We start from the raw sequence: 15981 nt of genomic DNA, 5'->3' as shown, positions 1-15981 counted from the left end.
TTTGCTTTCCATAGCTGAAAACTGCAGCCCTTTCCTAGGCATGTTGCTTGTTTCAGGGCTTCTGGTCAATGCAGCAGGGGGCAGGGATGTTCAAGGAGTTTTCCCTCTCACTTTACTGAATACATAAACATTCTGAGCCAAGGAAGCCCACAGTTTTGGCCCTATTATTTATTCCAATTATGTGCATGCATTTACTCTACTGGAAAAGTATTGGAATGAAAAAAGCAAGCAACAAGGGGGAAAGGTGGGTCCTTTCATTTAGCTAGAAAGGTTCCAAAATCCAATTGTGGAGCTTCTTCCATGCTTCATTTAATCCTGATAAAGGTAAAGGTAAAGGTTCCCCCGCACATGTGTGCTAGTCGTTTCCGACTCTAGGGGCCGGTGCTCATCTCCGTTTCATAGCCGAAGAGCCAGCGCTTGTCCGAGGACATCTCCGTGGTCATGTGGCCGGCATGACTAGACGCCAAAGGCGCACGGAACGCTGTTACCTTCCCACCGTAGTGGTCCCTATTTTTCTACTTGCATTTTTACGTGCTTTCGAACTGCTAGGTTGGCAGAAGCTGGGACGAGTAACAGGCGCTCACTCTGCTACGCGGCACTCGGGATTCGACCCGCCAAACTGCCGACCTTCCGATCGACAAGCTCAGCGTCCTAACCCACTGAGCCACCGCGTCCCTAATCCTGATATAAGAGCAAAATTCTTGCCTCTATAAACATAATACGGTACTCAGTTACCTGGTGTTCTTCTGAGGTGTCAACATGACTTGTCCGTCCCCAGTGATATCTATTATACAGTGTTCAGGAAGAATCCCCAATCCACAGAGCTGTATATCTTGGGAATTATCAGATCCAATGAGTGTGTGCTCCTGCAAAAGATTCAAGATCAGGTCCACTGAAATCCAACAGAAATTCATATTACTTGCCACGTATGAAACTGACCACTCTCACTTCATCTAGTCCAGCTATCTGAAAGGGCTCTAGCAAACTGTAATCTGTAAAGTTATGGCTGGTTTCACATCACAATAAAGCAAAACTAAACGGATTGCAGCACAACTTAGCATCAAGTGTGCACTCAGTCATTGCTTCCCCTTACACTTACTGTATAAAAAATCACAACACAGAAAAAAATGAACTGTGAAGAGTACTGAAGTAGAAGGAAAGAACAAGCTCAGCTTCTAGTCCTCAAGAGTTACAGATATTATCCAACCAGTTGAAATGGAAATAATCCAGGATTGCACTTTGTTTGTATTTGCTTTCATGCAGTGCATCCACTTTTGTATATTGTTTGTTTAACAACAGCAAAAAAGGGGGGGAAGTATGATGGCAGGAAATAAATGGGGGAAACAATGAGAGGATAAGAGAAAAAAAACACCAACAAATCAAACTTCTTATTAAACTAGCTTTCCTTTCTTCTCCCCTGTATTATTTTTAAATTAGGGCACAATTCTGATAAAGAACAATATATCCAGCTAGTCAGTCATCCAAGAAGATGCTGGCTATACTATAATTTATTTTTTATTTATTTATTTAGTTATATTTATATACCGCCCTATTCCCTGAGGACTCAGGGCGGTTTACAGGGAAATTATAATGGAAATTATACTGTTCTTGCCATTAACTTTACTAATATTACTGATCTTCACCTGTCTTTCTAGGACAGTAGTCTGAATGCTGAAAGGAAAAAGAAGCATGCGTCATTGTTTCTTAAAATTCTGTGACCTTTTTTTTAACTTCCCAAAGCAGCTTACAGCAAAACAAATAAACATCATAGTAAAAACTCAATTACATTTAATTACATTCATCATAAATCCTCAGAATAAGAAAGCCATAGCCAAATAAGCCTGGAAACCTGGGTGCTTTAGAATTGCAAAGCTATAGTTTACAACAGAGGTTTCCAACCTTGGCAACTTTAAGACCTCTAGACTTAAATTCCCAGAATTCCCCAGCCGGCCATGATTCTAGGAGTTGCAAGTCCACAAGTCTTAAAAGTTATCAAGGTTACCAAGGACTCTCCTGGTTTGCAGCATCCCTTACCTCTGGGATTGATCAACAACCATCTTTCTATTTTTGAATTCGAGCATCTGACTGAAGGTGAATTAGTTGGAAATGGTTTCTTCAGATCAGAAAGTGCTGCTTGGTTGCCTGAACACTTAGCACCAAGATATCAAGTGGATCTCGTTTTATTTTGTGGCTGCAGGGAAGCATCATTCTGAGTAATCAAAGCATCCTTTATGGATGCTACCTTCTCCATTTCTGAAAGCGGGGAACACAACAATGGTCCCATTGAAGACCATAATAAAAAGACTGAATTGTAAGAGGGGAAATCAGAGTGGAGGCAGGGAAATTGAGGCCCTCCAGATGCAGCCTCCCTGTTGAATGCTGAATAACAATACTCGCTGCAGCTGTTTGGAATGATAACTTTTTATGGATTTGGGCTTCATTGTCATTTTTATTTCTTTATAGTTTGACACTTGGAACAGATTCTTCCCTCAGACAATCTGGCATGTGGCTCATTATAAGCTTGAACAATATATCTGAATTGAGAGGCTATGAACCACAATAACCATGCTAAAGGGCAAAAGAAATGGGCACTATGAAGCTATTCTCTCAAGTGTCTCTAGAAATGTAAGAACTAAAAGTAGGTTTGATTAAAAGATATATATTCCCTATGAACTAAGAAGATACTGAGTTCTGTGCTGAATTAATGCACAGAACTATTTCTCTAAATCCATTTAAACAAGGCTTACTCAGACAGTAAGATCTCAACTATTTTTTTTTCCAGAAAAAGAGGCAAAGCTTTAACAAAATGCAAATGATATCAGAAAGGATGTAATGTGAGAATGACCACAAGGGAGGAAGGGAAAAGATACTTCAGTTGCTTAAGGGTCACAAAAAAGAAATGTAGAAAGGACCCACCCTAACTGATCAGGCTGTAAAAAGAGATGGTGGGTTGTTTGTACTTTCAGATTTGTGAAATTATGTTAATATAGTCTTACAATATAGTAGAATTAGCTGTCAGAGAAAGAGACTTAGGAAGTCTCTAATTGATCCTGTTGTAAAAAGAGACTGAGAAATTTGTACTTTCAGACTTCCAAAATTATGTTAATTTAGCGTTAAAATAAAGGAGAATTAGCTCAGCAATTCTCCTTTATTGCTGACATTTTTCCTGTCTGCTTCATCCAGGAGGACTGACACTAGGAGAGCCTTCATATTGTAGTGAACTTGAGGTAATATCCTATTATAAATTTGATCAGCACTCTTAACTCTAGCATATATTAATAAAGAAGTCATTATTCTAGATTCCTAAAGAAGGAGTCTAAACGTAATACAAAAGGAGCTGAAATGATTGTGCTAATTTCCTCCCTCCTTCCCTTTCTGAATTCTAAGATACCAGTATTAGGGTACTAATACTTAATAATTAGGGTGCTTTGTGTACTAAAATGAAATCTTAATATTTTTCAGATAGCTAAGGTCACCCCTGCATGTATTTTGTTGCCAAGACATTCTTTGAAGGCCTTCATGCTGAGTAGCAAAGAAACAGATATGGCATCAGGAACTAGTTGGGAGGGGGGAGTGCCAGCTGACAAAGCTAGACACCTACACTGCCTTGAAATTCTCTGAAGCTATTCAGTCAGATCTTTTGTTGCTTCAAGGGAACAGTGATGACTAAAGATTTCCCCAACCCCCATCCTTACATTCTTCAGGGTGCTAGCCCAATATAAATAGGATTACTGGTTCTCCTTAAAGAGGCAGCATTTAAAATAATTTCACAGGTCTGAATAAGTTTATAAGCAGCTTTGACATATCTAAACAATATTATATATCCCGGCATCTCGGGATATTCAGGATATCCCACCCCTCACTATGGGGGGTGAGTTATTACCTCCTGTGGATAGGGCTCGCAACTTGGGAGTCCTCCTAGATTCACAGCTCTCCTTAGAAGACCATATAGTAGCTGTGACTAGGGGGGCCTTCGCCCAGGTTCGCCTGGTGCGCCAGTTGCGGCCCTATCTAGACCGGGATGCCTTACGTACGGTCACTCATGCGCTCGTGGCCTCTCGTCTTGATTACTGCAACGCTCTCTACATGGGACTACCCTTGAAGACCACTCGGAGGCTCCAACTGGTACAGAATGCAGCCGCGAGAGTTGTATTGGGAGTTTCCCGATACTCCCATGTCACACCTTTGCTCCGTGAGCTGCATTGGCTACCAGTTGTCTTCCGGGTGAGGTTCAAGGTGTTAGTAATGACCTACAAAGCCCTTCATGGCATGGGTCCGGAATACCTTGGGGAGCACCTGCAGCCGGCGTCAACTTCCCTCCGCCCAGTACGCTCCCACAGAGAGGGCCTCCTCAGGGTGCCACCGGTCAAAGAATGCCGACTGGTGGCCCCCAGGGGGAGGGCGTTCTCTGTGGGTGCACCGGATTTATGGAACCATCTTCCGGTCGAGCTCCGGATGGCGCCCGATCTCTGCTCCTTCCGGCGCGATCTTAAAACCCATCTCTTTAAACAAGCTGGCCTGGCCTGATGGGACGGGGTGGGATTTTTATAAATGAACTTCTATTTTTAATCTGTATTAATTTATTATGGGCATTGTTTAATCACGTTTTAATAATTTTTAATTTTTGTATCTAGTTTTTATGTATTGCCCTGTTCACCGCCCTGAGTCCTCCGGGAGAAGGGCGGTATATAAATTAAATTAATAAATAATAAATAATAAATAATAAGAAAAAGAACCATTCGTTCCACAACTCGCAGAAAGGTCTGCAATATATAATACCATTTTATTGGCTTGCTTTAAATGGCAGCCTATCCATTTAGGAGCTAGCTCCATAAAGTTGCATTCCCTGCCTGATGCTTCTGCTATTGCATTATGACTTGGCATTATATGTGTGGTAATGCAAGCCATGATTGTGCAAATCAAGTTCCCTCATAATCATGGCTTGCAGCTGGCTAGAAAGCAAGAACTGGGAAATCTGTTTCAATTCCATGGCAGCCAACCTCAAGGGGAGCAATAAGAATGACTTATTGTATAAAGCTGCTGAGAAATATTGTATAGCGTTTTAAGCGCTAAGTATTGAAGTATGTATTTTCTCCAATCAGATTATATCCACAAATTGATGATGGTTTTGAAAATATATTTATGGGGAATCTGATTTGGAACTGCACACATCAAATCATGATTGATACAAATCATCTGTTTTTCATAATATAAAAAAGAATGACACATATCCTAGTATCTGTTGAAAGCAGTTCATAATTAACAATAAAATCTTGGGTTTGAGTACACTGACACTGAATAAATAGCTTTGTATCCTGAAGAACCCAGTTTGACAGATATGAAATATCACAAAATCCGCTTTTGCCCAACAAATCTGTCTTGATCCATAAGAAAAATGATCAAATCCAGAGTGAACTTTGAAATAGTTTTTATGTGACTCTTTTCAAAAGCCAATGGATCTTAGAGGAGAATTCAGGAACAAGTTCTGTAAGAGCTTCTTACACTTAAGCAATTTTAAAACAACCTCACACAACTTTCTTGTATCTCACCTTTAAATAGTAGACCAAAAGTTCATTGAGTGCAGGGTCAGCATTCAAATTCACCAGAAAGCACTTGTTATCACCCACTTTGATCCCAGATGACTGAAGAGAGATGCCAAGGCTTTCAAGTTGTTTCTGCCGTTCCTATTTTAGAGTTACCATTAGAAAAACAACTAGAATTATATATTCTCCCACAATGTGTGATTATTCTTCACCCCGCACATAACAGAGAAAGAAAACAAAAGGCATAGTCAATGATTGGCTCTTTGAATGGCTACAACCACAGCTGCTCTTCTGATCTGCAAATTTTATTTTGGATGAAAAACCTGCAACCCTTGGCCCATATTTGGTTCCAATCCCTTTTCACACATCCAGAATCCCAGAAATTATACTACCAAACCACTGAAAAAGAAAGGAATGAATACCAACATTTAGACTTAACTCATCAAATTAAGACAACATCGGCAATATAAAAAAGAAATGATCCTGAAATCACAGACCTGTCCAGTTCAATGAGATGTTAACATTATTGTCCTGCCACTACAGCCTTTGGCTGTGCTCATATAGCCTAACAACCTCCCCGCCCCCAGGAAAAAGTATTGCTGATATGATTTGAAATTTAGCCATATGAAACACCATTTCCCAAGAAAATTTGGACAAAAGTAGTAGCCACTGTAAAAAAAAAAAAAGGAAATATGTATGTGATCCTGGGAACAGGAGAAAAGAGGTTCAAGCTTCCTGTATAATTTAGTCTCAAGGGCCATTAATTGAGAAACCAGGGCCTTGGGTAAAGGTAAAGGTAAAGGTTCCCCCGCACATGCGTGCTAGTTGCTTCCAACTCTAGGGGCCGGTGCTCATTTCCGTTTCAAAGCCGAAGAGCCAGTGCTTGTCCAAGGACGTCTCCGTGGTCATGTGGCTGGCATGACTAGACGCCAAAGGTGCACGGAACGCTGTTACCTTCCCACCGTAGTGGTCCCTATTTTTCTACTTGCATTTTTACATGCTTTCGAACTGCTAGGTTGGCAGAAGCCGGGACGAGTAACAGGCACTCACTCTGTTACGCGGCACTCGGGATTCGACCCGCCAAACTGCCGACCTTCTGATTGACAAGGTCAGCGTCCTAACCCACTGAGCCACCGTGTCCCTTGGGTATATAAGCTAAAAAGGTATGGATGAAGATTATGCTCCGAAGTATTAGTTCTTATCCGGTTTATTCCAACATGAAACTTATTTAGAAAAATGGTTCTTAGCAGGAATCACTGGTGGAAATAGGGTGTGGCTTTACACATACATAATGTCAAGAGTTTTTTAGAATTGTGGTGCAACAAACAAATGTTAAATGGCCCAATTTTCAGGCGAGTGCTCAATTTCACAATGTTTTCACAGTGTTTGGCTTTCTCAACAAATCTTTACAAGGTTTTAAGTGGGAACACCAACATTTCCTAAGATCTTATGATGTATTTTTTATTCCTTTGGTCCTTTAATTTTTTATTTGATTTTTGGATCCCATGGAGGCCCTCTCAGGGAATACTTCAAGTAGGGCTGGCTATCGGTACCCTTAACAGATGCTATGTGAATGTAGAAGGCCGCAGAACCCAGCCCATTTGCTAGTATGTCAGTTACTGCCAGAAACATGTATCAACAATGATTTATTTTTGGCCAACGACAAAGCCATGAAGATGGTTTAATTTTGGCAGTCCAAAGTTTGATTTAGTTGCAGAAGAAGATAACTGCTTTTGCAACAATAATCTCTCCTTGAATTGACCATCCTAGGAATTAAAAAATAACTCATTCATAGGATCATAAATTGTGCTGCTTATCCAGAGGTATCATGAGCTTTCATGAAGGATTTGTTCAAAAGGTGATAGTAATGATAATTATGTGCCAGCAAAACTCAATACAAAAATGCAGACCTGTGCAATTTCCTCTGTCTTCCTGAGTTTCTCTTCCCAGGTTACTGTCATCTCCTGGATAAGTTTTTCAGACTCTTCCAAACGTTCTTTTAATTCTGGAGATTTCATAGCCTAAACGGGTACGGGTGGGTGGGAAGTGGAGGTGAGAAAGAAAAAGCACAATGTAGAATTCTCCTTAGAAGGCTCATCAAATTAAGATTTCATGCATTCTTCGTGACCTTATCATTGCAATCTATGTGACTGAAAAGTAGCTACCATGAATAATACATGCAGGAAACCTATGTCCTTATTGAGTGTAATACTGGGAGAGGATACCTGCATACGGGTGGAAAAAGAAATCTTGAACTTCCAGCTCAGCATTTTACTACAATGCTGATTGAGAGGAAATCCAAGTGTAACAACTGTGTATTATTTTTAAATTTATTACAGTTACTGACCAGCATTTTATGCAATTATTCTAACAGATTACATGGCTTAAATTAAAAGCATAAATATTTTCTAAAATCAATTAAAGTAAATGAAATAATTCAATTATATTGCTATAAATGCAGGTTATAAAACACTAAGGATTCTAAGTATTAAAACTAATTAATGGGATTATAAAACTGTTTTGTCAATAAAAAACTAAAATGCTTACTTTGTACTAAATATTAAACTGCTATAAAGGCAAGTATCAGGCATGTAGGTATGTGCATGTAGATGTACAGGTATGTGCACATACATAAATCTTGCATGTATAAGCAAGTATGTATATGCAAGAATACATGTATATAAATTTTATTAGGATTGATGACTAGTCAAATATAACAGAAAACTAAAAAAACATAAAACATGAAAAAGGGAAAAAGCATATTAGTAGAATCCTAAAAGTTAAAGGAATAGTTTCCTATGTAAAGTGATGGCAGCTGAAATAAGTTTTGTAATGTTAGGGTTCCAATTCAATTGTAAAAAGCAAATGAAGATGTCCTCAGAACTAATGAAACAGAATTATAGTGACTACAGAAAGGATAACTATGAAATATGTGGGCTAGAATTTCAGGTTCTTCCAAATTTTGGGTGAAGATCTGATTTGCAAAATGGGTATTATAATACCTGCAGAGGGCTCTAAAACTGCAGAAGGCAATGCATTAAAGTGGGATAAGGAAAAAAACCTCTGCGGTGCTTTGGGCAGGAAACAGAATAGATAATTCACTGGCAGGAAAGCTTTCTGATTTAGATGTTACCAAATTTGCCTTGATCTACAGCACTCCTTGCCAAACTGCAACTCCATAATGCCACGATCAAAAGGGCTGTACGTGAGAAGCCTCACTGGTGTAAGTCATCCTAAATTCTTGTTTTCCACGAAGAAGAAAATTTATCCAGAAGGATCATGGCAGCCAGGGAGTTAGTAGAAAAGTGAAGTTTGAGTGAAAAATAAACCCAGCCTGCACAGCTACAAACCTATTTATTCTCACAAGGTCAGCAGAGCCCAAAACTTGAGTTTTAGATTACTATTTCTATTGCAATATATGTGAAACCACAGCACATCTAAATCTTTTCTCTTGACCTACCAGAGTTCTGCAGAGTTTGGGCGTAACCTATTCCTCCACTGTCAGGAATTCTTGTTTTGTTCTGCATCTAATCCATTAGAAGAAATTCTAGCTTCATCCTGCTTCCAAGTTCCTTTATCTCACAAGAGTGTTGTTTTCTCTATTTGACTACATGTGTTTGTTTGCTTTTTAGGAACTAGTAAATGGAAACTATGGTATGATGGAAGCAAGTGCTGTCTTCTCCAACCTTCTCCAACTCCAGCCCGGAGTACCTCGGGGACCACCTGCTGCCGGCGTCAACTTCCCTCCGCCCTGTGCGTTCCCACAGAGAGGGCCTCCTCAGGGTGCCTCTGGTCAGAGAATGTCGGCTGGTGGCCCCCAGGGGGAGGGCCTTCTCTGTGGGCGCTCCGGCTTTATGGAATCAGCTGCCGGTCGAGCTCCGGACGGCACCTGACCTTCGTTCCTTCCGACGCGGTCTGAAGACCCGTCTATTTGAACAAGCCGGCCTGGCCTGATGGGGATATGTTGGGGTTTTAATGGGGATTTTTATATTGTTATCGACTGTTTTAGCTGGGCTACTATTTAATTCTTTTTTAATTTTTGTATCCTGTATTTTTTATGTATGCCCTGTTCACCGCCCTGAGTCCTTCGGGAGAAGGGCGGTATACAAATACAATAAAACTAAACTAAACTAAACTAAAGAGGTCTAGATGTGTTGGGTTTCTGAAGTTATATTCAGGTTGACTAGTGATTCTGGGAATCCAGCTTCTGCAAAACCATCTGCAATGGGTAAAAAAAGGTCCTCTGGAGCCCCTTCCTCTTTATTGTGCTGGGCACAATCGAGCCTGCATTTCTGTTTGGCAAGCTTCTAAGAACTTGCCCTGTAATATTTCAGGAATTTTCAAGTTCCTCTCAGGCTAACAATCCTTCACTAGTGTAACACTATCTCTTAGGCTTCTTCTTTACCTTCAATAATCCAAACCATCTAGATCCATCTTAGATTGCCAGCCATTACATTCCTCCATCAGAATTCTCTTTCCCAGAAATCTGTTTTTCAATACTCCACTAACTGAGCAATCCATTTTTTTTCCTATAAGAAAATCTTCCTATGGAAGACTAAGCTAGTTCTATTTTCAGCTTCCATTTCTTAGCTTCCTAGAATAAAATCCCTCAGTTGTCTTCATGATGGATTCAGAACTGTATCTTCTTCAGGCTGTCAGAGACTTACACAAAAATAAAATACGTTTGTTCCAACAACCTGAGCCTGCTTCATAATGCCAGGCACATGTTTCTGGGAAGTCTGTCTGCAAGGTTTATACAGCAATATGGCTATGCTTCTGAATTTTGGTGATACTATTTAATATTTGCGGAACGTATAACCTGGAAGAAGAAGAAAATCTCTTGCACACAGATTCAGAATTGGCTGCTTACTGAACCTTGATCTGTGTGGTGTGAGAAGCAAGGTTCTGCCATTCTATTGGTGAATAGGCATAGCACGATCAGAGGAATAGTTGAGAGAGGGAAATAGGCAATCTATAACCTTGCCCTAGCAGAAAGCACACACTTCTCTTTGCAATTTGCAAAATCTAAAAAACTAGCAAACATATTCAGTACACAGGGAACCTCATTATTCAAAGTCAGCTTACATTATTTGCAAATTGGATTGGAATGTGCTTTAAGGATGGAAGAGAGGGACATAATCTACTGATTGACTAAATGAATTATTCCTTTGGTTGCCCTTTGTACAACAAGACTTACCTCTGCTTTGGTAAGCTGTTCCCTGAGTTTTTCTACTTCCTCCCTCAGTTCTCGGATGATTCGGGCATTGGGATCTTCATTGATCACGGCATGGTTCACAATGTTCTTGGCTCGGTCTGCATATCTCAAGGTAGAAAGTGTCTCATCGTAATTATCTGCTGCTGGACTGACAGTAGCAACCATTGCAGTCTTACTGTTGCCACCAAGGCTGTCCTGAGAATGTGAAATCAGGGAATAAGAATTTGAGGAGTTTTGACTGCTTGATTTAAAAAATTTATAAAGCCATCCATCTCCAAGATTAACAAGGAGTAACCTATCCATGACAAGGGACTGATTATACTTTGACCAAAGCAGTTGCCATACCACTTACCTTTGATCCCTCTGAAAAGAAAATATCTACTGATGATATTTCTACAAAATGCAGACAGTAAGTGATATGTATATAGTTTATGTTGGCCTCACACAACCAGGCACCCTGCACAACCTACCTCTGTTGGATAACAGTTCTAGCAAGCAGTTCTCAGACTCTAGAAATCATTAGGTTGTATAAGGCTGGTTTAAGTTGCCTACAAAATATAGGAGTGCATAGCTGCTGGGCATCATTCATAAATCTTTTTGAGACATTCCTAATTATTGTGGTAAATTTAAGCTTTCATAACTACCCTACTTTAAAGTTCAGTATAATTTCTTGCACATTTGCTTCAGATGTGGGAAACTCAGCTTTAAATCTATGCCAAGTAATCATCACCTTTCCCTGCCTGAGGATGGAGATAAATGAAGATAACCCTATTATAATGCATAACTTTCTAAACCGTAAGACAAAAGGCTAGATACTAATCAAAATCCAATCTTCAGCAGTAGCAATAATATGCTTTTTTCAATCTTACAGTGTGAAGTGATATTTTCAGAGATTTTACATTAGGGAATAAGCAGGATGTGAAGTGGCTTGACTTTTGTTCCTGCCAAGACAATTCCATAGAATAAGTATAGAAAAGAATCTATTTCTTATTTAATAGATTTATATCACTAAAAGAAGAAAATATTGTCTTCCTTCCTCATTCCAGCAAATCCATAACTGGATATGGAGAGACTTGGTTCTTCTGTTAAATATCTTGGAGAGGGGCGGAGATACATATTGTCTACGTTTCATCCATTGGGGAAAGGAAATTCAAGAGCAGCATAAATCATAAATGAAGATTCTCATTAAAAAATAATGACAATATGTATAAAAATTAAAGATCTTTTAAAAAGGCAAAAGGCTTGAAAATTTATATGACAAAGTAGCTACAAAACAATTCATCAAAATCTTTCCCCTTCTGTTGAAAAAAAAAACCCTTCTAATTCAAATGTTGGAAAAAAACATATACCAGGAAAAAAAGTAGAAAACTGTCCAGGAAGACTCTATAGTTCTTAATATGGTAATACATTCCAAATAGGGCACATAGCTGAGAATCTTATTTATCTCCTTGACAAGCAGCAATAGGTTGACAAATTTGTGGATTTCAGCCCCAAATAAAGTGGTAGAAAACAAACCTATGAGATAATAATAATAATAATAATAATAATAATAATAATAATGATGATGATGATGATGATGATGATGATGATGATGATGATGATGATGATGTTGTTGGAAGGGACCTTGGAGGTCATCAACTCCCTGCTCAGGCAGGAAACCCTATACCATTTCGGACAAATGGCTGTCCATTTGTCCAAATGGCTCTCTTCTTAAAAACTTCCAGTGTTGGAGCATTCACAGCTTCTGGAGGCAGGTTGTTCCACTGGTTAGTTGTTCTAACTGTCAGGATGTCCTATGTTATGTTTCTAACATCAAGACAACTGCAGACAGTCCTTAATTTAGTTGTCAAGTATACACAAAACAAAATATCAAATTTATTTTAAGATCAAGAGAAACTCCTTTCAAGAGTTTAAAGCAACCTTCACTGCTGTACAGGATATTCAAGCTTATTATTCCAAGGCTCTATAAATAACTAACTTCAAATTCATCACCTTTCTCCCACTTTTGAAAAAAAATGAATTAGTTCTTTGGGAGCCACAATTAATTCTTCCCAAGTCACAAATATGAACTTTTAGGAGCAACAACAGCATTACAAAGAAAAGATCCAAATAACTGTCAGAACTCAATAAAATGCCAGCACATAGTGAGATATATGAAACTTGCTTTTAGTTTCAGTTGAAGGCAGCTAACAATATTATGAGAGGTCTTGTATAAAGACATTAAGACAAACTGGTTTTGCTTAAGTGAGATTGCTGCATTACATGCCTTTGTAAGTTGTGAGAAGCAAAGATAATTGCTTCAGGCAGAGGTCTTCAAACTTGGCCCTTTTATGACTTGTGGACTTCAACTCCCAGAATTCCTCAGCCAGGAACTCTAGCTGAGGAATTCTGGGAGTTGAAGTCCACAAGTCATAAAAGGGCCAAGTTTGGAGACCGCTGGTTTCAGGCATTGATTCAATGACCTGCCTTTTCTTTCCCCTTTCTTTTTGCTTATTCCAAGCTCCAGGTAATGAAGATGGCCCCTTGCTTACCTTTAAATGGCTTTTTTTCACTCATTCTACCCTGTAGATGAAGTTTGACCTTAGAAGTCAAAGGCATAAGAATTTAATTTTCTAAGGAAATGCAAGGCTTTTGTAAATATGCAGATGGAGAGAGGGAGATGTCCCAAATATCTTTTTGCAGCAGAAACTGGCATAGCCTGAGAATAGGTCTAATCTATCTAATACTCTACTGCAGCCAAGTCTAGGTGAAGGAAAAACCTAATAGATTGGGTACAATATCAGTCTTCAGTAGTAAATTTCACTTTTTCAGAAACTTAATGTCTTATTGAGTAACTGGTTACATGCTATCAAGTTGATGTTGGCTGTAAGTGACTACATAGATTATAGGAAAGGGGAGAAGGGGATTTTAAAACACTGTTTTGGGTTCTCAAGTGTTAAGTACAGTTGGCACAACCTCTTAGCTTCACAAAAGTTGTCACTCGAAATGTTGCCATCAAATTGCAAAGTTTAATCTAACAGAGGTAGCAATTATTAACTACATGAGAAATAATCATATTAACATAATTCATGTACTCAGTACTTTTTTTCTTAAAAAAAAGGTGCCGGAACTCTCATCTTGGCGGGCGCAGGAGGCGGAGGGTGGGGGGGCGGTGCTGCTGCAGTCACAGGTGTGAAGGGTGTTGGCGGCGGGCTCCCCTCCCTGGGGCCGGAGCCGGCGCAGCTGGTGCTGTGGGAGCAGCAGAGCCCACTCTATATGGCGGGGCTGCGCAAAGCGGGCAGTGGAGGCGGTGCGGGCCAGGCGATGTTTTAATCTTATGATTTTAAAAATATATTTTTTCTATTGTAAGTTTCCCCAAACCTCGCCATGTGGATTGCATACAAATATTATATAATTGGTAAATAAAGGTAGAACATATGTTAAATATACATCAAATGATAATATGCTTCCCTACAAAGTCAATTCTTGCTCAATGACAGACCAAGGAGTTAACTCGGAAAGGCAAGAGGAAAATCTAGAAGAGGTCTGTGCAGCTCTTCAACATCTTCATCAATGATTTGGATGAGGGGATAGATGGGGAATTCATCAAATTTGCAGACAACACCAAGCTGGCAGGAATAGCCAATACTCCAGAAGATAGGCTTAAGATACAGGAGGATCTGGACAGACTCGAACACTGGGCACTATCTAACAAAATGAAATTCAATTGTGAAAAAAGTAAGTTTCTACATTTAGGCAAGAAAAATCAAATGCACAGGTATAGTATAGGTGGTACCTTGCTCAACAGTAGTAACTGTGAGAGAGATCTCGGAGTCCTAGTGGACAATCACTTAAATATGAGCCAGCAGTGTGCTGCAGCTGCCAAAAAAGTCAACACAGTGCTAGGCTGCATTAACAGAGGGATAGAATCAAGACCACGTGAAGTACTAATACCACTTTACAATGCCTTGGTAAGGCCACACCTGGAATATTGCATCCAGTTTTGGTCACCACGATGTAAAAAAGATGTCAAGACTCTAGAAAGATTACAGAGAAGAGCAACAAAGATGATTGGGGGACTGGAGGCTAAAACATAGGGAATGGTTGCTGGAATTGGGTATGTGTAGTTTAATGAAGAGAAGGATGAGGGGTGACATGATAGCAGTGTTCCAATATCTCAGGGGCTGCCACAAAGAAGAGGGAGTCAAGCTATTCTGCAAAGCACCTGAAAGCAGGACAAGAAGCAACAGATGGAAACTAGTCAAGGAGAGAAGCAACCTAGAACTAAGGACAAATTTCCTGACAGTTAGAACAACTAACCAGTAGAACAACCTGCCTCAGAAGTGGTGAATGCTCCAACACTGGAAGTTTTTAAGAAGAGACTGGCCAGCCATTTGTCTGAAATGATATAGGGTTTCCTGCCTGAGCAGGGGGTTGGACTAGATGACCTCCAAGGTCCCTTCTAACTTCTTCTTCTTCTTCTTCTTCTTCTTCTTCTTCTTCTTCTTCTTCTTCTTCTTCTTCTTCTTCTTCTTCTTCTTCTTCTTCTTCTTCTTATTATTATTATTATTATTATTATTATTATTATTATTATTATTATTATTATTATTATTAATTATTATTATTATTATCTTGTAGAAAGGAAAGGCCCACACTGATAAATTAAAAATCTTTGTGGTCTGCAAAGGAATGCTGGTGGGCTAATCAATGATTTGGTGACTAGAGGAGCATCTACAGTGTTGGAGCTTGTGGACATGGTAAGCCATGGAGACACTAGGCAACATGACTTTCAGGGCAGTGGTGGTGATTTTATTACTTTAAAAAAAAAGTCTGTGCTCTGTCCAAGGGTGCTTGGTAGGCTGCATTTACAGGCCTGGTCTAGAATTTATTTTGGAGCATTCAACTATCTAGAGCAGGCGTGTCAAACTCATTTTGTTTGAGGCAACTTTTTATAAAAGAATTGCCATTAATTTGTTTTAATAAAATAATTTAAATCAATTTTTCACTTGATTTCAAATTAAATGAATGAGATTTTTTTAGTACAATTGCCAAATGCAATAAACTGGTTTTAGGTATATGTTACTGGAAGGAAAAAGCAATCCCTGTTGCGTTACTGATCCCAGAGAAACATTTGCATGTATGCAGGTATCCTTAGGGTGCCATAGTTATGGATGAGAAATATTGGTTGCAAAGTTGGCATTTCTGGATGTAATACAGATATTTTGGACTTATTTTTGTTTCTTT

At 39.3% G+C, this 15981-nt stretch overlaps 1 protein-coding gene across 2 annotated transcripts in view; it reads right to left on the bottom strand.

The window, feature by feature from the left end:
- The window catches only part of KIF13B (kinesin family member 13B), a 158933-nt gene that overhangs the window by 75117 nt on the left and 67835 nt on the right, over nucleotides 1-15981 (bottom strand). For both annotated transcript variants that reach the window (XM_081312970.1, XM_081312971.1), the window contains exons 11-14: nucleotides 10741-10953; nucleotides 7454-7564; nucleotides 5550-5684; nucleotides 736-866 (exon numbers count right to left, since the gene is read on the bottom strand). In XM_081312970.1, the coding sequence (XP_081169096.1) occupies nucleotides 736-866; nucleotides 5550-5684; nucleotides 7454-7564; nucleotides 10741-10953 (590 nt within the window). The remainder of the gene's footprint in view (nucleotides 1-735; nucleotides 867-5549; nucleotides 5685-7453; nucleotides 7565-10740; nucleotides 10954-15981) is intronic.

Source organism: Vipera berus, assembly GCF_964194415.1.
Source record: "Vipera berus genome assembly, chromosome: 1".
NCBI classification, from domain to species: domain Eukaryota; kingdom Metazoa; phylum Chordata; class Lepidosauria; order Squamata; family Viperidae; genus Vipera; species Vipera berus.
The sequence above is the reverse complement of the archived record's forward strand: the minus strand, read 5'-3'. Positions and strand labels throughout refer to the sequence as shown.